The sequence below is a fragment of the Onychomys torridus genome, chromosome 14 (genome assembly GCF_903995425.1).
Source record: "Onychomys torridus chromosome 14, mOncTor1.1, whole genome shotgun sequence".
NCBI classification, from domain to species: Eukaryota; Metazoa; Chordata; class Mammalia; order Rodentia; family Cricetidae; genus Onychomys; species Onychomys torridus.
Window position 1 is genome coordinate 69,477,263 of NC_050456.1, and position 24,712 is coordinate 69,501,974.

General features: G+C 47.6%; 1 protein-coding gene across 1 annotated transcript in view; it reads left to right on the forward strand.

The window, feature by feature from the left end:
* Nucleotides 1–24,712, forward strand: part of Rin3 (Ras and Rab interactor 3) — a 110,327-nt gene that overhangs the window by 57,325 nt on the left and 28,290 nt on the right. The window contains exons 4-5 of the mRNA XM_036205992.1: nucleotides 10,136–10,208; nucleotides 19,115–19,206. Of these exons, the coding sequence (XP_036061885.1) occupies nucleotides 10,136–10,208; nucleotides 19,115–19,206 (165 nt within the window). The remainder of the gene's footprint in view (nucleotides 1–10,135; nucleotides 10,209–19,114; nucleotides 19,207–24,712) is intronic.

Here is a 24,712-nt window from a genome sequence, read left to right on the forward strand (position 1 = left end):
GTTGGTATGGGATTGGCATGCGGTAGGTGCTTACCAAATAGTTACCAAATAAAGGCTGAATGAGCTCCCGGTCTAGTGTCAGGATGAGGGCAGTGTGTGGGGTGCAAATCTGAAGGCCCTTAGCAAAGGGAGCTCCCAGAATGAGAGGTTAAATTGTACATGTCTCTTCATAATGTTCTTACCCTTTGGGACCAAGAGACCTTTTCATCTCTGCAACTAGAGGGCAATCTGATCTGCTCTCCTAGGGTGGCAACTTATCACCAAAGAGAATTTGAATTTCAAAACTGCTAGAGAAATGTGAAACCTGAGTCTTCCTATAAGGACTCCCAGCCAGCTCCCAGCTGGCATGTAGAAAGGGAATGCCCAGGAATTGCCTCCAACAATGGTAGCACTCCATCCTGACCTAGGGCTGTGGTAGGGATGACTTAGGAGCTATGGCCTGTGTCTGCAGGGTTATGGGGAGGGCAGGGCTCTGCTCTACCACCAGTATCCTCCGCTCAAAACCTACATACAAGTATACATGGTGAGGAAGATGGATGTTCTCAACAAACTGACCAAGAGCTGGACAAGGGGATACCCCCATCCATAACCTCCATCAGCCTTGTTCCCTAGAGTTGCAAGACTCCTGGCTGAGCAAGGGCTCAATCTGTCTGAGATGCTAAAGGCAGGTGAGAGGAAAGTTGATGTTTATGAGTCTGGCTCAGTAGTTTCCCAGCAGGCAAAGTACCAGTTGCCCAAGACTGGCCCCTTGTTCCTGATTCCTGATTCACACTGTGGCTCTCTGTTTCTGCATTGCTAGTTTAGAACATGGGAACCCAGACCCTTTAGGGCTGAGGTGTCCATTGAGCTCAGTTCCAAGCTTTGTTGTTGGGAGCCCGCTATGTGCCAGGAGCAGGCTAGGAGCTGCTATCCAAAGTACTTCGAATCCCCTGCCAGGAGCTTCAGAGTATAGGCACCCGTTCCTAGAAGGTCCTCCCCTGTTGTAAGAGGCTGTCCTGGGCTGGGCATGATGTTGCCAGCATTCCTGACCTCCGACCACTAGGTGCCAGTAGCACTCTCCTGAGGTGTGATAACCAGAAAGAACCATCTACACACATTGCCAACCCTGGGCCACCAGTTTGCTCCCAGGTAAGAACCATGCTTTTATCTAGTGTGGTGACTCTCATGCCTTTGAAATGTGGCTGAGTTGCACTAAGATTAAACATGAGTGCAAAGCACACCCCAGATCTTTCACACATACTATGGAAAAGAGAACACAGAATGTCTGCTGGGTGATGTCTTAGTATGTTAAGAAGCTAATTTTGCATGCACTTGTAAGATCCTAAAGTTGAAGTAGTGGTCTCTGGCTATTCATGGTGACTCCATCATAACACTAGGAGCTGACCTCCCTATCAGGGTGGTGCCTGGACCACCCCCCTCCCCACTTGCCCCTTCTCTTGACATGTGTGGGCAGTCACAAGCCGCCCTTGGCAGCTTCCGTGTAGCGGGGAGAAGGGATGGTTTTCCCAGGTTCACAGCTCCTCAGCATCCCCACACTCCCACCTGACTTCTCCCAGAAAACCTTTCATGTCCTCCTCTTTATTTAGTCTTCCCTGACACTTGGCAATTCGCAAATCTGTCCATGCCCCCTCCTGTGTTGGCATCCGAACCTATATATAGTTTCCAGATGAAGTCCCGGCTGCGTCGTGACAGTTTGTCCTGTGTTCCCTTTCAGATTCTGGAAGCCTCTTGTTTGCACTTGCTCAGTAAGAAAGAGCAGCCTCCAAAAACAGGAGCCTTCTCTTTAAACAAGAACAGTGTAATAAGCAACAGTGCGGCTGCCTCAGCGGGGCTCAGAGATGGTCTTTCATGAATGTAAACCCGGGGAGCATGTAATAGGAACCCAAAAAAAGATCCTAGAGCTGAGACAGTGGAAAGAAATGAGCCTCAGGCCCGGTGTTCTTCATGCTTAGCCCAGGCTGAGCCTGTGGCAACTGTGATGTGGTAACACCCTGTTCTAGAGAACAAGATGTGAGCAGTCAGTGCCCAAGTCAAAAAGAGGGGTTAGCACTCTGCCCGGGAAGGCCTCCCCAGCTACTGCCTTCCAGTATCAAGGGGGAGGCTGGCCTGAAGGAGAGGCTGTGTGCTGACACCAGCCAGGAGCCAAAGACTGATTTCCAATGGGAACTCTCATGTACCCTCCCTATCCCCTACCTCCTCTGCCCATGCCACTGTTCCTGAAAAAAAGTGCCTAGTGGGCTTTTTGTGTCACCTACCCCCACCTGGTCACACCTCTGGGCCAGCTACTGAACCTTCCTGGTTTCCTGCCTTTAGCAATGACCAAGGCATTTGGAAGGGATGGACCCATGTTTCAACCTCTGCCTCGCCTCTTTGTACCTGTCCCATCAGCTTCCAGCTGTGGTATCCTAGGCAAGACTCACTCTGTCCCCTCGATGCTCCAAATCCCGCCAGGGCCTAGATTGGTGGAGAATCGGGGCCTGAGGAAGATTATCATATACAAACCCAGGAGCTGCAGGGATGGGCTGTGCCATGAGGGCTGGGCTGGCTGTCGGGAGCACATTGAAGGGGTGCTTTGGGGGCTGGAGAGATGGCTCAGCGGTTAAGAGCACTGACTCTTCTTCCAGAGGTCCTGAGTTCAATTCCCAGCAAACACATGGTGGCTCACAACCACCTGTAATGAGATCTGGTGCCCTCTTCTGGCCTGCAGGCATACACACAGGCAGAACACTGTATGCATAATAAATAAATAAATCTTTAAAAAAAAAAAAGGAAAAGAAGGGGTGCTTTGATCAGCGGGACACTGGAGGCAGAGGCATCCCCAGATTATCCTTAACAGCCAGGCAAGAAAGGGAACATTTTGCACAATACTCTCCCAGCTGCCCGAGCCTCACTCTGCGTTACCTCCACACTCAGGTTCTTTGGACCTCTGTGGTGCTGTTGTGTGCTATTGAAATGGCTGATCTCCTTCACTCAGCCTTGGTGGCATGCCACTCTGGCCTTTGCACACTGACCCACAGGGCTCAGCCACTGCGGTGCTGACCTGCACTCCAAAAGTGAGTCTCAGAAAGTCTGTGACTAGAGGGGGCTTGACTGGGTTGCTCTTGTGCAGCCTTGACCTGCTGTGGGAACTAGCTCTCCCAGCCTCCTTCCAACCCTTCCCCAGAGGAGACAGGAGTTTTTCTGGACGAGGGGTGGGGAGTGAGAGGGTGGTTAGTCCTTCCCTCATCCTGACTGCTTCCATTCTGTGATAGCGGTGAGGCTGGCAGCTCTGGCCACAAATCCCTCTTCAGCAGGCTCAGGCCTCTCTTCTGGCTGCACTGCAGCAGGGTCTCAGCACAAGTGAGACCTTAGACTGGGGCCCCAGGACTTAGAGTCATTGTTACTCCCTCCCCCACCTCACCCTACAAACCCCTGCCATCTCTGGGAACAGGAAAAGCAGGTTTCCTAGGCCTTACAGAATTGAGCTGAGAGGAACAAGCAGTCCTTCCTCTATGCCAGCCACAGACTGGCCAAGTGGTGCTTCCGGTGCCAGTTACAGTTACTGCCCAGCAGCTTACATACATATATGCGCACACACACACATACATGCACACACACATACACACACACTCATACACACATACACACATACACATATATACATACACACATACACATGCACATACATACATACATACATACACATATATACATACACACATACACATATGCATATACATGCATGCATACACACATACACACATATACACACACACACACACACACATATGCGCACACACACACACACACACACGAACACAGAGGACAACTGTGGTCCTCAGAATGGGAAAGGAGCCCACACCTTGCAGTATTCCTATGGGGACACTGTGTCTGGGAGTGGGATAGTCCCTAGAAAGCGGGGGTGCTTCCCTTCACTGTGGGGAACCCTGCAAGCTTTATTCTCTCCCTAGTCCCCAGGCTCTTGTCACCTTCCCTTTCTGTCCTTGGGGTCTGCCTTTTCAGTCATCCATAGAGAATTAGCAGATGGCTACGTCATTGTCTACTTCCGGGAAGAAATTCCCGATAGATCCCCAGGCCATGCAAAGGAAAGGTCCCTGAGGCCCTTCTGTGAGGGCACGTCAGTATTCTCACCCACTGACCCTTTGTTTCTACAGGCCAAACTGGGGAGTGACTCTGGCCAAGCCCTTTATGTGGGCGGCACAGCTAAACATTTTAGTAAGAGCTATTGTTGACAGCATGTGGAAGTGAGATCTCCTACACAGAGAAACCCTGTCTCAGGGAAAAAAAAAAATTTAAAAAAAAAGAAGTGAAATATCTACGGTTAGTGGAACTGTCTTAAGTGTGGGAGGCTGAGTTTCTGTTTTCTAAGTGTGTAGCCCACACACAGTAATCTTTGGCAAGGTGTATCCTCTTTTGATGATTTTGTGTATCCTCATCAAAGCTGGGAATGAGGGTCCCAGCTGCTCACCCTTCACTTAGTACTGACCCTTGTCACTTAGTAGTGACCCTTGTCAGAGCTGTTCCATGCTACCTTAAAGAATACAGCATAAAGGACACATTCTCATTTGTTAAATATACTTGCCCCAGCCCCTGGGGATTTGTAGTGAGTAAAACCAGGCATGATCTGGGCTACCTTCCACACCATCTATGAAAAAGTGTCTGTGAGGAGAACAATGTGGATAAGACAGCAGAGACTGTGGCTTCCATGAGAATGGTGGCCCATTCAAGTCCCACAGCATCTTAACTGCCTTGGGTACTTTTCTCATAACTGTGACAAAATTCTTGACCCAAAAGAAGCAGCTGAAGGAGGGACAGGTAAATATGTATTTTGGTTCATGGACAAAGTGTGAGGGTACAGTCAGCCATGTTGAGAAGGTGCTGTGGAATGAGGCGGCTGGTCCCTTTGTGGCTGTACTCAGGAAGCGATGAGAGACCCGTGCCACCACTCAGCTCACTTTCTCCTTCTTGTTAGTTTGGGACCCCAGCCTACAGGATGGTTCTGCTCGCAATTGGCATGGGTCTTCCCAGCTCAGTTAAACCGCTTTGGGAACTCCCACACAAAAATGCCCAAACTAATGTCTCCTAGGTGACTCCAAATCCTGTGACGTTGACAGCAAAGTGGGACCTCTACATAAGCCATTTCAGAGGGTGGAGAACTGACTGTTAGTGAAAGCCCGTTAGGCACACTGAGGTGGAATATACAGCGCAGGCTGGGCCTCTCTAATCTAATGGACACATTTAGACAGCATCTGTCTTTGTTCATTCTTGAATCTTTGGAAAGGTAAGTTAGATTTGGAGTGAATGTCTAAAAAGCATAAATCTGACAAAAGGCTTGTGTCTAGACTTTATCTCTCAAAACTCATCATCAAAAATGAATAACCATTTAGGATTGGGGCTAGAGAGATGGTTCAGCAGTTAAGAGCACTGACTGGTCTTCCTGGAGTTTGAATCCCAGCATCCACACGGCAGCTCACAATTCTCTGTAATTACAGTTCCATGTAGTGATACATTATGTACCCTAATAAACCTGCCTTGGGGATTGGAGGACAAAGCCAGCCATTAGATTAGACATAGAGGCCAGACAGTGGTGGCACACACCTTTAATCCCAGTACTGGGAAACACATACACCTTTAACCCCAGGAAGTTACATGGCTGGGTGGAGAAAGGTATATAAGGCATGAGGAAACAGGAACTAAAGTAGTTCAGCTAAGATCCTTACCAGTGAGGACTCAGCAGCTTTCATTTTGAGGAAACAGGATTGGCTGAGGAGTTGGTGAGGTGAGGTTGGCTATGGCTTGCTCTGCTTCTCTGATCTTTCAGCTTTCACCTGAATCTCTGGCTCAGGGTTTTTTATTAAAAGACCATCTAAGATTTGAACAACAGTTCCAGGACATCTGATGCCCTCATCTGGCTTCCATAGGTACTACAAGTACATGGTGTACAGACATATGTACATGCAGGCGGAACACCCAGACACATAGAAATAAAGGGGGAGACCTGGGGGGTTGGGGGGGTTGCAAGACAAGGTTTCTCTGTGTAACAGCCCTGGATGTCCTAGAACTCACTTTTTAGACCAGGCTGGCCTTGAACTCTCCATCTGCCTCTGCCTCCTGAGTGCTGGGATCAAAAGTGTGTGCTACCATGCCTGGCTCAAGGGGGGAAAGTTTTAAATGAATAACCCACTTAAAAATAGGCAAAGGATCTAAATAGATGTTTTTATAAGAAAAAATATTCAGCCATACACAGTCAATAAACATAGAACAATGCTCAGCCTCACCAATCTTTAGGGAAATGCAAATCAAAACTACAGGATACACGTTAGGTTCACTGGGATGGCTGCAGTCAAAACGTCAGACAGCAAGTATTGACAAGGATATGGAGAAACTAGAGCTGTCATACATGACAGATGGGAATGCAAAAGTGATACCACTGTGAAAAATAGTTTGGTAGTTTCTTAAACATTCAGAATTACCATCTGACTGAGGGATTTTGCCTCTTGTATGCAACCAAGAGTCCATGAATATGTCCATGCAGGCTTGTACATGAAGATATTCACAGTGGCACTCTTTATATGCTGGAGGTACTATGCCAAGCACCATGCCAGGTGCTGGAGGTAGTATGCCAACACCATGCCAAGTACTGGAGGTACTATGCCAAGCACCATGCCAGGTGCTGGAGGTACTATGGAAAAGAAGAGAGCCATATATAGTCTCTGCCTTTTGCAGGGCATGCGTTTACAGGGTGACAAGGTGGAATTTCTTTTTTAAAACAATACCTAATAGCTTTCAGGTTTCTTATGGCTGTTCCATTCTAACACTGATATTGTAAAAACTTAGGAGCCATGTTGGTACATGTCTACCTGTCCCCAGTCCAACCTTGGTGGAGAGTGCTAAGGTAAAAGGCTTCCTTCTAAGAGGCAGATTCTGATTGCTGTCACCTGTGGCCACCTCAGTACAGACTGGCTTCTCACTGGCTGGCACTAGAGCCTGGCCACATGAGGTCAGCTCTCTGGAGTATTCTGTACTAAGGCTCTTACTGAGGGGCCCTGGAGAGGATAAACACTGTGACAGTCCAACATGACTGGCTGGCCTGCTGTCTTTGTCAGGAGGGACAGGCTGGCAGGCTCTGTGTGCCATAGGATATTGCCAAGTGCAGAAGTGGGTGCTGGATGTCCCCAAGGCTGTGTAAAGGCAATATGAGGTATAAGGTGACATGGCCTGTTGGCAGTACTGGGGTCTGAGCCCTTGTCAGCTTTGGGCAGCTTCTGAGGACATACTGGAACTAATCTTTAGGAGACACCTCTGCCAAACCCCTGCTTATAGAAGCCATTCTTGGGGCTGGAGAGATGGCTCAGTGGTTAAGAGCGCTGGCTGCTCTTCCAGAGGACCCAGGTTCAATTCTTAGCACCTACATGGCAGCCCACAACTGTCTATAACTCCAGTTTCAGGGAATCTAATGCCCTCTTCTGGCCTACACAGGCACCAGGCACGCATGTGGTGGACAAACATACTTGCAGGCAAAGCACTGATACACATAAAAATAAAACAATAAGAAAATTTTTGAAGAAGTCATACTTGCTCATGATAAAAATCCCACAAAACAATTCAGGAAGGAAAGCTGAGTCCACTCTGTAGTGAATCTTCCTCATTTTTTTAAAGTAATGGCTTTTATTTCAATTTTATTCAGATGTGTTAATTTACTGTCCTTGGTATCATATGATTGGCCCACTTAAAGTATATAATTCAGTGGTGTTAGTATATTCAGAGTTGGGCAACCATCACCACCATTTAAGAATGTTTCACCACATCTAAAAGAAACCTCATATTGACTAACAGTATGAACACACACAGTGCCGCTGAACTCTGATAAATAGGCTGTCTATAGTTTAGCACAGAACCCCTCCATCCCAACCTCCCCCACTCCCTACCACACCCCCATTCTACCCCCACCCCAGCTTACACACACCATCCTAAGCAACCACACATCTTCTTTCTAGATAGGGTATGCTCTGGCTTTCCATACCAGAAGGCCCATTCTACCCTGTGCTTTGTAGGCCCTTGCTATGCACCTGCCTCAGTGGCATGCTAGACACGTGGGCAGGAAAGCAAGACTTTCCTGATCTCTACCGGCCCCCAGCCTATGGAACCCGCTGAGCGGCTCACTGATTCTGCCTGTGTGTGGCCCTGCAGAGGGAAGGATGGGAATGAGAAAAATGGTTAGGGACATAGAGGAGATTGAGGGCTGAGAGCTCTGGAGGCTGGAAAGACAGAGACAAGAGAGAGGAATAAGGAATGCATTGTGGAAATGAGGGGTGAAAGGGTATAGCCTTGGCATATGGCTTCTGCGCAGAAGCTTGTAGAAGCTGCATGTGCTTGTAGAAGCTGCAGGTGTGGCCATGGAATCCTCCCACTGCCAACAGCCTCTCTGATCATCTTACCAGCTGGAACTACCATTTGGGATCATCACTGCTGTCTTGATATACCATGCAATATCAGGAGCAGCTCCCGAGAATTTATTTCATGCTTTAGAGGTGGTATGGTCGGTCCTTCCTTTCTCCTGCAACAAAGGACACACATTGGATGACTTTCAGTAACAGAAACTTACTCTCTTATCATTCTGGGGGCCAGAGACCTTAAACGAAGGTGTGGGTGGGCTTGACATTTTCCGAAGCCTCAGACCCAAGTGTGTTCCTGGTCTCCCAGCTCCAGGCTCCGCCTCTGTCTTCCATGGTCATTGCTTCTCTGTGCCTTGGTGTCCTGTGTAATCATTGCCATCTTATAAAAGGGGACACCAAACATGGCAATGATTTCCAAACAAGGTCATGTTCTAAGATTCAGGGCTTCAATACACCTTTGGGGGGCGGGCGGGCTGGGAGGGACAGTTCAGTCCTCAACAAATGGGTACACTTATAATGCTGGTTCACAGTTGTAGAAACTGAGGGCACAGAGAGACTATTTGACAACCTGATAGAGATTTGATGCCCCGGTGCACATACAAGCCCCTAGGCAGGTGCAGTACCAAATAAAGGTCCTGGGATAAAAAATGGTTCATCTCATGCTAACTTCATGCTCCACAACTCCAGAAGGTTGTGAGGCTCTGTCCAGACAGGCTCCCTCAGGTTCAGGGTGCCCCTTTGGGTCTCAAGGGGAGAAAGACCATGAGCATATGTTGGAAGTTCTAAGACCATGGACAAGATAGTCTCAAGATTCCCAGATAGAGCCAAAGGGGACATTCCCAGAGGGCAGAAATGCCAAGGACGGTTTTTGTTTTAAATTTCTTTATGAATTTTTATATCAAACCAAACAGGAAGCTATGGTCTGTTTGTCATAAATAGATAAATACAAATATTTTAAAAATCACATGAGCTGTTGAGAGCAGTGCTTAGGTTACAGGGAGGGGGGGAAGCAATTGAAATATGTATATTTGTGGATCTGTATCACTCTCTGCCCTCTAGGAAACTGGACTAGGCTTTGCAAACCACATAGCAGGCTGGTATCACCTAAATAATTGTGTATTTAGGGTTGGAAGGGCTGTTCCCTTGGGAGGTGGGAGAAACTGAGGCATTGAGAGGGAAAGGGATGCCTGAAGAGCCTGGTTATCAGTTGCAGGGTCAAAGCTAGGCCTGGAAGCCCAACTGAACCATCTCCTTCTGTATCACATGGAAAATATACCAGAACTCAGTTCATGTGTTGTTCAGCACCACTGAGGCCAATGGAAGCCCGGTGTGGACTCCTGAGTTTAGGGAGCAAAAATTGGCAGAGGTTTGGGTGTGGGCCTGCGATTTAGGCATCATGAAAGCCAGTGCCTACTGAGAATGTCACCAGCAACTCATTCTACTTTTACAATCTGGAACAATCTGGAATCCTGTTCATTAAAAAAAAATTTTTTTTAATGACTCTGTATTAGTTGATATCAGCCGCAGTAACTGGTAACCCTTGAGCTCTCAACACTGACACCTTGAGTTCCCGTTTCTCACTGCAGTTGGCCCCTGATACATATAGGGGTCCTTTGGGAGGCACCAGGACCCACAGAGAACATGGCAGGCATGTACCACCTTCCAGATCTAGGAGAGCAGCCAGCCCCACCCCCTGTTGTTAGAGGATACTTACAAGAGCCTTTCTCGTTTCTCCCCAGTATTGTACCTGGAAGGCTCAGTTCTTGTGTTTGAGGACATCTTCAGACTCATCGCTTTCTACTGTGTCAGTAGGTGAGTGACCTGGCCAGAGAGGAGGTTGTGAGGGTGGCTCCCCTTCCTGTCTTAACAGAAGTCCATTTGTTACAATACACCCATCTGGTTGCAACAGACCTCTATGCAACCTTGGGTGTGTTTGTGGGATGGGGGAGGAAAGACTAAAGAGGGAGGGGATGCAGTGAGAGGGGACAGTCCCTTGTCTTTGCTCTGGTAACTACAAGAAGAAAGATCAGCTCTGATGTTTCCTGGACTCTTCTGGTAAGGACTTCTCTGCCAGCCACCTGCCCATCTGGCTCTTGCTAGTCTTTCAATTTCTAGTGTCACCAGCACCAGGGACAGCTTGGGACCCTTGAGACCAACTGGTGCTAGGGAGTACAGAAGGAACTTCCTCTGTTGACAGCAAGAAGAGCTGATGCCCCTTGGTGGGTGGGAGCCTGGGATTGTTCGGCTGGGCAGACCACCCTAAGTTCCGCTCCATTCACTCAGAACTGGTTTCCGATCAGCAAGAATTTAAAAATACATTTGGTGCCATAACCCATCAGCCGAAGCTGCAGGGCCTGCACAAGGGCTGATCAGATGTTTGGTAAGATGTGTTGGGGTCTTTCACCCCAGGCTACCTCTGCTGAAACACATGCTCCACTAATAACACCTCCAGCCCAGCAGAGGAACACTGAAATTTACAGCTGATGCTGACCCTCCTGCTGCCTAGAGAGGGCTCCCTTCAGCACTCAGTGGGGCCCTGAGAGATTTCTATACTCACCACTTTCTTTGTCTTGTTTTGTTTCTAAATAGGCTTTCTCTGTGTAGCCCTGGCTGTCCTGGAACTTACTCTGTAGACCAGGCTGGCCTCGAACTCACAGAGATCTACCTGCCTCTGCCTCCCGAGTGCTGGGATTAAAGGTGTGTGCCACCACTGCCCAGCCCTACCCACTATCTTTTAAAGATTTTTTTTAATGTATCTTAATGTCTGCCTGCATATATGTATGTGTACCATGTACACGCAGTGCTCAAGAAGGCCAGAAGACAGCATTAGATCCCCTGAGACTGGAGTTACAGACAATTGTAAGTCACTATGTGAGTGCTGGGAACCGAACCCAAGTCTTCTACAAGGGCAGCAAGTGCTTGTAACCACTGAGCCATCTCTCCAGATCCCACCACACTGTCTTTTAAAACCTTGCCAACAACCCCACAAGGGTTGTTTCCATTGCACAGAGAGAAAATGGGGACTGGTAAAATGGCAGAGCCAAGTTCAATGTAGAGAAAGCTCTACCACCAGCGCACCCTGAAGTAATTCTATACACCCGTTTGGCCCACTGACTCACAAGGAAGAATTGTAGAGGCCCTGGACATTTATGCTTTACAACACACCCGACTGTGGGAAGATGGACCCTTTTGAGTTTAGTTAGTTAAAGGAGCTCTGTCCAGTGTTTGGCATGTGTCGGGTGCAATGAATGGATGGATGGATAGAAAGATGGATGGATAGAAGGATAGAAGAATAGATGGATAGAAGGATAGAAAAATAGAGGAAGGATGGATGGATGGATGGATGGATGGATGGTTGGTTCAAATATTAAGCTGGATATTTAACACCTCAGAGCCTCTATTTCCTCTTTTATAAAAGGGAGTGCTCATATCAATTGCTTTGATGCTAGAGGAAGGGTGAGTTGATGTCCATGAAAGAGAGAGTACACTGCCTGGAACCCCATAGACTCTCTCATTCCATCTCTGCCATTTGGACTATAGGAGAATTTTCCTGGGAAATCAGGAGCCATGGTCATCAAGCTTATCCATATTGCTTCCCAACCTCTCCTCCTCTAGCTGCTACTTCTCCACCATCCAGCAAGGCAGGTACCTGTTCTCCTGTCTTCACACTCCAGTGATCTCTGAAGGAGATCATGGGACAGAGATGGCCTGACCATGTTCTGGGGGATGTGTCAGGCAACAAGGCCTGAATGCTAAGCACCTCAGGAGCCAGGCCTGGTGTCAGAAGCCTATCACCTTGCAGCTGTGTGACTTCAGGTCCATCACCTGACCTTTCCAGGCACCCTTGCCTCTCTGTCAGGGGACATTAACAGTTAGGTATGAGAGTCTGTGACTTTGAGATTCTAAGATCCTACCTGCAGATTCCTTCAGAACCAAACCCTGGAGGCAGCTGAAAATATACCTGAGATGCTACGTATAGCTTTGTGCCCCCTCCAGGGAATGTACTGGTGAGTATTTGTCCAGTCTAGACTATGTTAGATCTGTATCACCATCATCACACTAAACCCAAGCCCATCCCTGAGCAAACCCACTAGATTCCTTCTTCACAAAGTGTGCTTCTCATTGGGTACCTGAGGTCCCTGTGAGCTGGTGGCTGCTCATAGGGACATTCCCAGAATAACACACACTAGCCCTAGAGGTCAGTATGCAATAAAGACTTCACCACAGCAGAAATCTTAACCTTCTCACCCCCTAGTGCCTGACAGATTAGGAGCTCCCTCTCAGACATTTGTGAGGGTCACAGGTGCCAAGGCCTTCAGAAACAACCCCATCTCTGGATGCCCCAGTTCTTGCAAAAAGCTTCTCAGTTTTGACAGTGCCCAGGAGCTCAGTGATAAGTGTGCAGAACTGGGAGCGTGACTGCTACCTGAGTGTCTGTGTGCGCAATGCATCCTACTCATCTCTTTTTAGCCCCTAACATGGCCATGCATCACAAGGCTAGTAGTGCCTATCCCCACTGCACTAAAGATTTCTGTTTGGGCCTTAGCAGAGTAGCAGGTATGGAGTGCTACTCATAAATCCATTCTGTGTGTTCTTAGTGATGAGGAGACTGGGGCTGGGGTGTGAGTGATCTCAAGGGGCACAGCCAAGTTCTGAAAGCAGATTTGAGCCCTGGCATGGTAGCAGGCTTGTGGAGGAAATGACATATCTGTTGCTTCCCTTCAGTCTATCCCCTCTGTATATGGAGCTGGGAGGTCCTCCCTCCTCATGAAGAAGATGTGGGAGCCTGCCAAGGATGGTAGGGAGAAAATTTAAGGCAGAGGAAACAGGATAGGCAAAGGACCCGGCCACAGTTAGAGCCAGACGGTGGTGGCACGCCTTTAATCCCAGTACTCAGGAGGCAGAAGCAGGAAGATCTCTGAGTTTGAGTTCCTCATCTACAGAGTGAGTGCCAGAACAGCCAAGGCTACACAGAGAACCCCTGTCTTGAAAAATATCAATCAGTCAATCAATAGGAAAAAAAGCCAGAGGTAGCCTCAGGAATAGCTCCATGGAGAGGACAGGGCAAAGCCATGCCTTGAGTTGCAGGGGCTTCCTTCCACAGCTGCTATGAGTTCTGGGGTAGACATATGGTTAGACAGCCCCAAACAGAGCAATATGTCTACAGCAGGAGGTGGGGTTGAAGAGAGAAAAGAGGCAAGAATAGCCAGGGGCTGCTGAAGTCATCTGGAGCCATGAAGAGATGTCACCCAAAAGGGAGGGGGCAGCCACTGAAGAAAAGAGGTATGGTTGCAGAGATGGGAGACATTGGGGCTTCCTTCCTGGTGGCAGGATGCTTAGTTCCATTGCTTCTTGAGCATATCCATGGTACCAGATGCTCATCTAAGACCCTTACCAGGATCATGGGGCCTGACCCTCAACACAGCCCTGGTACAGGGTCAGTTAACTGAAATAAATGCTGTTACCCAAGATGAGGAAGGAAGGAGCTCTGTGGGCCCATTCTCCCTCAGATATGCCCCACACAGTGGCTAAGCCACCACCCTCCTCAGGGAGTGGCTTACTGGTCACTCCCACCTTTGAAGATAACTAATACCACAGTGCTTATGAAGCTCTAGTCCGTATATGTAGCTCAGAAGTGCTGGTGCTCCAGGCCTTATGACTGGCATTGGAAGTGGGGGATCCTGTGGGGGTCACTGAGCCCCGAAGCCTACAGAGTCTGGTTTCAATTCCAGGTAACTAACATTGGGACCAAACTGAGCTGAGATGCCCAGTGTCTAGAGCAGTAGATAAGCAGATGGAGACATTAGACTAGAAAATCAATGTTGTGACTTTGTATGTAAGAAAGAAAGTGAGTTAAGCTATATTCTCCTTAAAAATGTCCTATGCAGGTGGAGTAAGTCTTGTGTTGCTGAGTGTGTGTGTGTGTGTGTGTGTGTGTGTGTGTGTGTGTGTGTGTGTGCGCGCGCGCGCTGCTTTGTGTTTCTTACATAGTCCCAATCAAAAGTAAACAGGGGTTAGAACAGGGGCCTCCAGAGAGGGGTATAGGTACCTAAACGTGTGCAAGCTGGCCCAAAAAGTGAGGGGTGGTTGTTAAAACATCCACTCTGAAGATCCCACTTTCAAACTCTCTATTTCTGTGGTGCCTTTCACTGAGCTTTATAGTTCATAAGGAAATAGATAAGCGTGTGTACATGCAGAGCATCCATAAGTTTGATTACTTCACTGTTCAATAGCCTTTGCTTTGGGGGAAGGTCTATGACTCCCACTCACATGATTCCCCACCCAAGTCTGTGCTCATTAGGATATACTTGTGAGCCGTTTAGAAATGCAAGTTCTGTAGCTGGGGGTGCTGTTCATTAGTAGGGCACTGACCTAATGTCTTGAGGCCTTGAACTAATTCCCTACATCACACCTGCTCGCACACATGAATGCACGCTAATGTCAGCTCTCCTAGGCCCAGTGCTGCTAACCTTGGGCAGAGGAGCTCATACTTTGGGCCTCTTTCCAGGAGTTCTGATCTAGGAAGTCTGCAGAGAACAAACACTGAAAACATGGTAGGGTCCCTCAGAAGTATCCAGTGCCCCTTTAAGTTTCAATGGTTGGTAGGCTTATGGACAGATGCCCACTGACCTAGCACGTCATCTGAGGGCTGTCCTGGCATTATCCCAAAGCCCAGGGACTTCACAATTTGGGTGTGACTAAGCCTGTTTTTGGCTGCCTGCCTTCCCCACCTTCACACTGTGCTAAGACTTCTTTAGTTGCCAAACCACAAACTGGACAATTTGCATGTCATTGTCACTGACAGAGGCCACCACTAAGTCCACTAGAGTGGGCTGCTCAGTTGTACTCAGATTGGAAAGACAAAAAGTGCCATAATCTGGGGACCATTTCTGTTGGGGTGTGAATGGGTTATACCCTTGCTTGGGGCAAGGATAGCAAATGTTGTCATCTCTTGAACTATTATATCCCATGGCCGAGCAGGCTCACTAGGAATCTACCCAAAAGAAATATTAGCCAAGAGTAGAATCACCAGGAACTAAAATTCTTCTTTGCAGTATTGTTTGAGCCAATGGCAATATGCAAATATTTTTTGTCTTTGTTTTTGTTTATTTTACTAAAAGGCAGTCCAGTCTAGGGACGAAGAGTCTGACCTTAGACCCAATCTGGATTCAAGTTCATACACTGGCATTACGAGCTGGTCTTGAGCCTCCAGTTGCCTAGTTAGGAAATGGGTCTAGGGAAACTACCTACTTCCATGAAAGCATTTGAAAAAGAACCTAGCATTTGAAAGTGCTAGACCAGAAGCCAGTCAGCATAAGCTACGTGCTAGAACAAAAGAAGAAGCAGGGTTAGATACTCATCCAAAGAAGAAAATACACGAGTCTTCCCATGGAGTACTTGGAGGCACAGAAAGGGGGAGAAGTCAGTGTTCCTGCACCTGCATGAACTGGAATGTCCTTCAGTGGCGGCTATTATAATTATTGTATGAAGAAAGCAAGCTGAAGGACTGTGCATGGAAGAAGCAGGCTGTCATTTACTTTAGAAAATAGTTTTGTGTGTGTGTGTGTGTGTGTGTGTGTGTGTGTGTGTGTGTGTGTGAAGGACACTGTGCACTAGAATATTGACCTTGGGGATCTGAAGAGGAAGAACATTTTATTTTAAACACGTGGGTAATGTTTAATTTTTTTGTTTTTGTTTTTGCTTTGAGACAGGGTTTCTCTGTGTAGCTTTGGCTGTCCTAGAGCTCACTCTGTAGACCAGGATGGCCTCAAACGCACAGAGATCTGCCTGCCTCTGCCCCCCTGAGTGCTGGGATTAAAGACGTGTGCCACCACCAACCAGCTGGTAATGTTTAATTCTTACAACAAATATGTTTTTGTTTCTAATTAAACAAACAGTAACAGACTGTAGGACTGGACTGTAGCTCCATGGTAGATCATGTGCCTAGCACAGGCAAGACCCTCTGTTCCATCCTCACCCCTTACCTCAAAGTCTCACATCTTTATTACATTTATTTATTTATTTATTATTTGTTTGTTTGTTTATTTTTCTGGGTTCACCTGCCATGGTGCCAGAGGACAGGTTGTGGGATTCAATTCTCTTCTTTCATTATATGGGTCCCAGGGATCTAATTCATCATCTTTGGCTGCACGTACCTTTACCTGCTGAGCCATCTTCCCAGCCATCCAAAGTCTAGCATTTTAAAAAGTGAAGACAACAGTAATGTGGTTATCCTGGGTGAGCAATGAGGCCTGGGTAGGAAACCAGAGGCAAAATAAATAACAAGTGATTTGTGAAGCTAAAGGTATTTTCTTAGCTGAGTGGTCTTGGGTAGTGTGGGAGCCCATTTTCAGGTTCCTCATGGCTTTACCCAGCAGGTCCACATAGAGGATGATTAGGACCACAGGCCTGAGTGCAGGTGTCTGAAATGGTCTGCATTTGGCCGGGCTGGGGGGAGGCCTTTTGCTCCAATCCCTTGGCATCTTTATAAATACCCTGGGGCAGAGACAGTCAGGGCCCGTTGGAATAGGTTCCAGGCCCTCTCAAGGCTATCCTGCATTTTCTATCTGTTTATCTTCACACTATAAATCCTTCTAATATTTCCTGCTGCTCACACTCAAGAAAACTCTGAGGAGCTGTGGGGTTACAGGGCAGTTTCTTCAACCTCTCTACCCTCCCCTGCCGCCCCCCCTCCCCCCCAGTTACTGGCCATAAAGCTGGAAAGATTGCCTACCTATGTGGTTGCTGTGCGGTAGTAGTGTAATAATGATGTTAGATGATGTTGCTCAGCTAGCTGCCACATCCCGTGTGCTGTTCTGGATGGAAGCAGTGCCCCTCCAGGGGGAGGGGCGGGGAACCGGATGATGAAACCAATGACAACCAGGTCTGGAAGGAAGAGGAGGCCTGTGGTGTGGCTTTGAAGGATATGAATAATCTAAGCAGATACAAGTAGAGGGACTGGTGTCTAGGAATATGGTGCATTCACCACAGGGAAGTGAGTATATTGAGGCACGGGCAAGGGGTGGCAGCATTTGAAGAGCTTGCTAGAGGGGTGGAGCAGGGCTCAGGCTGCCTCCTTCCTGTGTGTGGGAGTTTGAGGGTAGGTCCACCTCAGCATCTTAAGACAGAGAAGTGAGTGTTAGATTACTGGCAACATGAGAATTGAGTGACCTCTGCTGGCCACTGTGCTAGGCACTTTTCTGGGGACAGAAACCATCCAAAACCACACCAACAAACTAGAGTCAGTCAGGTAAACTGAGGTAATGGGAGATTAATTTTGTCAACCTTTGTAACTGGAGTAGTGAGGAGGGGAGTAGGACCCTGAAAACCTATCCAGAATGGGGTCCAGCCGGACTAGTATAGACAGATGGGCAAGTGACATCAGAAGGCCTCAGGTGCAGAGGAGGGTCACATGAGGATGACTAAAGATGCTGCAGTGCCTGCCACAGCTACCCCAAGTACGCCACAGCCACCCCAAATGTGCAACAGTCACCCCAAATGTGCAACAGTGCTTTCTTCCCCCTTGAAAGATCTTCCCAGAAGTAGGATGGAGGACACTAACAGAAGCCACTAGCAGAATCACTTAGCAGAGAGGCCTCAAGCATGTGTAGGGTGGTCTGGGCCCCTGCCATGAGGACCCTCTGTCAGCCCCATGGCAACCACTGATGCTGTCCTTTCTTCAGCTCAGTGTCCCATTGTAAACAGGTCTGTTAGGTGCCATGGTTTTATTGTACGCTATACAGTTTCTAAGACCTCAGACATTGCCCCACCACTGCCAGGAACTCGTGAGCCCCCAACCTAGAGTTACAAGGAAAGGAGAGACAGACAGGGAGTATAATGGGCCTGGGTGGAGGGGGATAGCTCTCTGGGCCAACAGGGAAGGCTCCCAGCAGATGACAAGTGGATGGATGAGATTTCTCTACCTAGGATTGGTTGGGAAGAAGGTAGGAACGTGTAGGGGCAGTGGTGGAGCAGGTCGGTTAATCTTGGTAGCTGTCTGCTTTTGAGCTCTGCTGTTCTGTGCCCTCTTGGTCCTCTGGTCAATTTCTGCCCTCATGGAGGGAAGACCAGCTAACTGGAGAGAAGAGAGAGAGAAACGGCTGGAAGATGACAGACAGGCCCTAAATGCCAGGATAAAATATAGAATCAGGACCAGCTAACCTGGCTGGAGAGGCAGTCTCTGGGATGGAGGCTGGAGACTGGAGGCTGGACTAGAACTCAGCACCATCTACTCACAGCCCACCACAGTGCCTGAGAAAAACCCTTTTCCCCTCTGGGCCTCCGTTTCCCCCGTCTGAGTGGCTGCTGGAGATCTCCGGAAGGAACCCTCAACAATTTCCCTGCAGCCAGCAGATGGTCCTGGCTAAATGCTCATCAGGGCACCCCCTCTGTGTTTGCCCGCCTACTTCCATGTGGAGGGCAAGAGTCAGAGGTTACTAAATATGATTAAAGAAAGTATGGACCTGGCAAGGAAGGAGAAGCAAGGGGATTCTCCATGCCCCCAGGGCTCTTTCCAGGTCTCTGAAGCTGGCCTGAGATCTGGATCTTGCTGGCAGCTCCCTCAACTGTAGCCCTGTCCCTTGCCCTCGGGACATGTCCAGGTTACATGAAAATTCTAGCAGTCACAGGATGTGAGCTATGGAGCTAGACATCTGGATGCCGGAGAATGGGAACTCTGGCCCTCTAGTACCTGACCTACAGCCTTCCTGTCTTCACAGAGACTTACTGCCCTTCACGTTGCGGCTGCCCCAGGCCATCCTTGAAGCCAGCAGCTTCCTGGACCTTGAGACCATCTCCAACCTGGGCCTGGGTAAGTCTTCCCTACAGATCCAGAGAATGGGTGGGTACTGAGGCAAGGGGGTACTAGGGTTTACGTTATTGTATTAATCAAGGTTCTCTAGATGAACAACTCTTAGTGTCCTGTTGCTGTGAAGAGACATCATGACCACAGCAACTCTTATAACAACATTTAACATTTCATTGAGGCCAGCTTACAGTTCAGAGGTTTAGTTCATTGTCATAGCGGGGAGCATGGCCACACCTACTCCAGCAAGGCCACACCTCCCCAATTCCTGTCAAGTAGTGCCACTCCCTAACGACCAAGTATTCAAACCTATGAGCCTGTGGGGGCCATTCCTATTCAAACCACCACAAGAACCAGTAGAATGAATATTCCCTAGCCTACATTGAAGTAGTAACAACCTCAGACACACGAGATGCTGAGAACCTGCCAGTTGCTTGGTTTTGGAGGCCCAAAGCCTTGGCAGGCTGTATGGTCCTACAGTGGCTGTCTCACCCTGGAGAATCCAGGGACCTAATACTTGTTCAACTCACAAGGCTACCTGCTGCAGCAGTCCCAGCTAGCACCAAAGACCTAGAGGGTTCCTGGAGGGAGGCACTGGTCCTCTCAACACTGGAGGCCTAGAAACCCTAGCTGCACAGGAATCACCCACTGCAACAGGGTAAATCAACCCAGCAGTCAGAGAGAAGGCCAGGCAAGCAAAAGATAAGTAATCTTCCTTCTGCCATGCCCTGTTTCACCTGAGCGGCTACCAGAAGGTCACGCCCACACTTGGGGTGGATCTTCCCACACCAATTAAGGCATCCCTCAGGTGAGGTTCCCCTACTCAGATGATTCTAATTTGTGGCAAGTTGACATTAAAAGCAGCCATCACGGGGCTGGAGAGATGGCTCAGAGGTTAAGAGCGCTGCTGACTGTTCTTCCAGAGGTCCTGAGTTCAATTCCCAACAACCACATGGTGGCTTACGACCGTCTGTAATGAGATCTGGTGCTCTCTTCTGGCCTGCAGTTATACAGGCTGTATACATAATAAATAAATAAATCTTAAAAAAAAAAAAAAAAAAAACAGCCATCATACCAATGACCAATGATCTCTGCAGAAACATCTTTGGGTGGCACCAAGTTGGATCCTTAGTTTGGGAGCCAACCACCCTTGGTCCAGACATGCTGAGCCACTAAATAGGAAGATCCTTGGGGTTCTAGACAGAGGGCCCCCTGCATAGCCAGGGACCATCATCAGGCTGATTACATCAGCAGTGGCCCTGAGAAAAGCAAGGCCAACACCAGGGCAGTTCTGAGGGCTGGCCAACATCAGCCGTGCTTCTTCTGGCCCGGCCTGGCCCGGCCCGGCCCTCACAAAGAGGAAAAGCAGCATGGATGCTATCCTAGTTAGGGTGACCATTGTGTGATGAAACACCATGACCAAAAAGCAAGTTGGGGAGGAAAGGGTTTATTTGGCTTATGCTTCATCGTCTCTGTTCATCAGCAAAGGAAGTCAGGACAGGAATTCAAGCAGGAGGTAGGAGTTGATGAAAAGGGGTGTTATCAAGGGGTGCTGCTTACTAGCTTGTTCCACATGGTTTTCTAAGCCTGCTTTCTTTTAGAACCCAGGACCACCAGTTAGAAAGGCTCCACCAACAATGGGCTGGGCCCTCCCCACTCAGTCATTAATTAAGAAAATGCCCTGCAGGCTTGCCTATAGCCAGATCTTATGGAGGCATTTTCTCAATTGAGGCTCCCTCCTCTCTAATGACTCTAGCTTGTGCCAAGTTGACATAAAGCTAGCCAGGATAGATGTGATGGGGAACTGGAGTGTGCTCCTCATGCCCTAGGTCTTCTTCATGTCCAACCAACCAACCCTAAGGTGGGGTTGGGAGCATCTCCAACTTCCATTCTTTTGTGTAAAAGAATGTATTAGCGACCCAGACTTCCTGGGCCCTTCATGGGTGTCTAGCCATACTGAGGTCTCTGCAGGCATAGGTTTGGTCACTGCTGACCTAGGGCTGGGCCTCATCAATATTGGCTCTGAAGAAGCCAAGATCTCCCGGCTGGTAGCTGCTGGGACACTAAGCCAGCATGTGTTGGAGATAGGAATTCTACTTCTGTGTGGTATCCAGAGTAGTGTGTTTAAGGCAGATGGTTGTAAGACGAATTGCTAAACAATCTTATTCATTTAAAAACAAAAAACAAAAAACCCAGAGCCAGATATTGGGGTAAAAACTGAGAGATCAGGGAAACAGAAAGAAGCCAGCCACGTTCTTACTGCTAGAAATCCTCAGCCAAAGAGAGAGTTACTTCCTGTAGACCCACCCTAATGCCTTTCTGTCCCTGCCATTTTAGATCCTCTCTCTGCCCAGCTACATCACTTCCTCTTTCTGCCCAGCTCTGTCACTTCCTGTCTGTCTGTATAGACCTCCAGACCTTTAGGGTTAACCAGTGTTAGGAATAAAGGTGTACCACCACACCTGTCTCTGTTCCTAGTATGGCTTTGAACTTACAGAGATCCGGATGAATCTCTGCCTCCTAAATGCTGGAATTAAAGATGTGTGCTACCATTGCCTGACTTCTATGTGTAATATAGTGGCTGGCTTTTTCCTCTGATCCTCAGATAAGCTTTATTGGAGTGCACAAAGAAAATACCACATTTCCCCTTTTTTCTCTAAAAAAAAGTTATAACTAATATAAGAAAAACTATATACAATAAGTACAATAATTATATACAATATATACAGGCAATAAATACAGCAACACTATCTAGTCCATTTGCATTTGAAAAATTCAGAAAAAATATTCCATTATCTATCCTATTTTGGTGAGTCCAAAATGTACCTAATTCACTTTCTATCTTAACATATATTACCAACAGAAAACTTTTTTTTGGGGGGGGTGGTTCAAGATAGGGTTTCTCCATGTAGCTTTGGTGCCTGTCCTGGCTCTCGCTCTGTAGCACAGGCTGGCCTTGAAATCACAGAGATCCACCTGGCTCTGCCTCCCGAGTGCTAAGACTAAAGGCATGCACCACCACTGCCGCCCAGCTAGAAAACTATCTTTTGATGTCCTTCAAATTTATACTCTTCACACCTCTTTTTTTTTTTTTTTTTTTTTTTTTTGCCAGAGCTGAGGATCAAACCCAGGGGCATGCGCTTGCTAGGCAAGCGCTCTGCCACTGAACTAAATTCCCAACCCCTCTTCACACCTCTTAATGAGTTTCTTTTCTGAAATTGTTAACAAGGAAAACTGTAACGACAAATATCTCATTAATCTTCAACTCCCTCAGAGACCCGAGAAGTAAATAATATTACCTAGTAAAACAGGAAATGCAAACAAGCGACTTCCAAAAAAATGTGAGTTGTGACAGAAACAGCCAGCCGCCTGGACAGTCACCCAAGGTTTCTCTGCAACATTGGGGCATCATCTTTGGCCTACACGCTTAGCATATCTGACAGACTCATTTGTGAAGCAGGAGGTATACAAGGCCTACAGCTTGACCCCACATTTGGTGTGAGTATTCCATGTACCAGATAAATTTGAATTCTGACTGTATCCTGTCACGATTCAGAATTTTAAATTCTGGAAATTGCTGGTATTTTTGGAATTCAGCTTTCTGTTCTTCTCTGCTTGTGGGTGGCTTTATCTCCTTCATTAAATGCCATTCTACCATTGAGAAAAGTTACACTCTGTCAGCCTTGTTACTCCTTCAAGAATAACTGTTTCAGCTACTGTTCCACTGAACACCAGAAGCCATAGGTCCACTGCCTGCTCAGCTGCCTTCAAAGGAAGGGGCACTGTACCTTTTCTGAATTGCAAAGTCACTTCAGTGATAGTGCCATATTGTCCTGGCCTTAGAGGACACCTGTTGCCAAAGCTGCAACTACACTTGTCTTGGCAAGGATCAGTAGTCCGTGTGTGTGTGTGTGTGTGTGTGTGTGTGTGTGTGTGTGTGTGTGTGTGTGTGTCCTGCTTGTCTTTTTTGGACAGCATACTGTAAGCGGTTGATGCAAGGGCACTTTCTTGACCAGTGGCTAACTTTTGCCACAATGAAAGTTAACTCCAAATGCAGTTTTTTCAATGTCCATCATCTTCTCTGAAGTAGATTAGTACTGCCAGGAGCCGACATGTCTCATCATCATAAAAAAGGAAAAAAAAATCTGTTATTAAAACATCCTAAATGCCATATTCTGCAGATCTCTGAAGCATTTGAAGATGACCTGTCTATCTAAAATATATCTCTGTTTGACCTTGAAAGCATACCTAATATGACTATAAGTTTAATTGTAATGACTACTAACTTTCATTTCTCTATATCCTAATAGTTGGTAATAATAATTTTCAAGGATTAGCAAACTGCATTGCATTGTTAAATGAACTGTATAGGTACAATATCTTGCATAAGATTAGAAATATACATATAGTATTTTTTAACAAAATCAATCTCAAATTTGTATCAATATATATAATTTGTATACACTATACAAAAATCCAATCCAATGTAAAATACTTAAACTAGTAATTGCTTTCTAAAAGTAGATTCAATAATCTATCTTTTTATCTTATCATATCTATATAAATCAGTCTCAAATTTGTAGCAATAGATGCTTCAAGAGCCTCTGTGGCTAGTGGTGGGGCAGAGGCCCGGGACTTCAGCACCCAGAGCTAAGAGATGTCTATAGACAGAGCTTCTTCATTGAGATTTAACTGTTCACAGGACACTGTCTGCAGCTGATTCACAGACCAGAAACACCGGGCATGATAGATAACAATGTTGCCCGAATGGAGGAAAACTAGCCCAGATTGAAGAGCCAGGTCACAGAGGAAGTCAGGGGCAGACTTCAGACCAGAGAAGACAACCCCCCATCCCCCGCTTCCAGGCCAGGCTGCTATCCTCCTCCCAAAGGGGTCTGGAGATGGCGGTGTGAAAGAAGAACCCATACCCATTCCATACTACCCCTTAGCAGACTCGGTTATGCTGGTCCACCGAGTTCCTGGGAGTAAGCATTGAACTTCACATACACTCATTGGTCCTGTTCTGAGGCTCAGGCAGGAGTCCCTAGGGTTGATGTCCAAGGTTCCCTGTAGGTTCTTCCTGCTGGGACAGCCTGGGAGCACTTGCTGGATAGAAACAAGCCACTCAACTTAGGAGAACTGAATTCCTGGCTGGAATGGAGTGGCCTCAGGCATGGAGTGGGCTGAAGATGGAAGTCACCATGCAAGAAGCCAAGGGTGGTACAGACTGGCCTGCCAGCAATGACTTCTTTGAGAATGAGGCATTAAAAACCAAGTGTGTTACACATAAGGAACCACCTGGAAGGTTCTGATCGATGAGGTATCCCAGGCGCTGAAGACACAGAGCCAGGCTTGGCAGATTGATTTTTCCCCAGAGCCAAGGAAAGGTTGGCTTTCCAGTCCATCTCCTGAACAGATGGAGACCTAAAACTGTCAGACGCCTGGCCCTGGCATGTGCAAGCAGCAGCCAGGCCAGGCTTTGTGTGCTCCGATTATGACTGCAGAGAGCGTC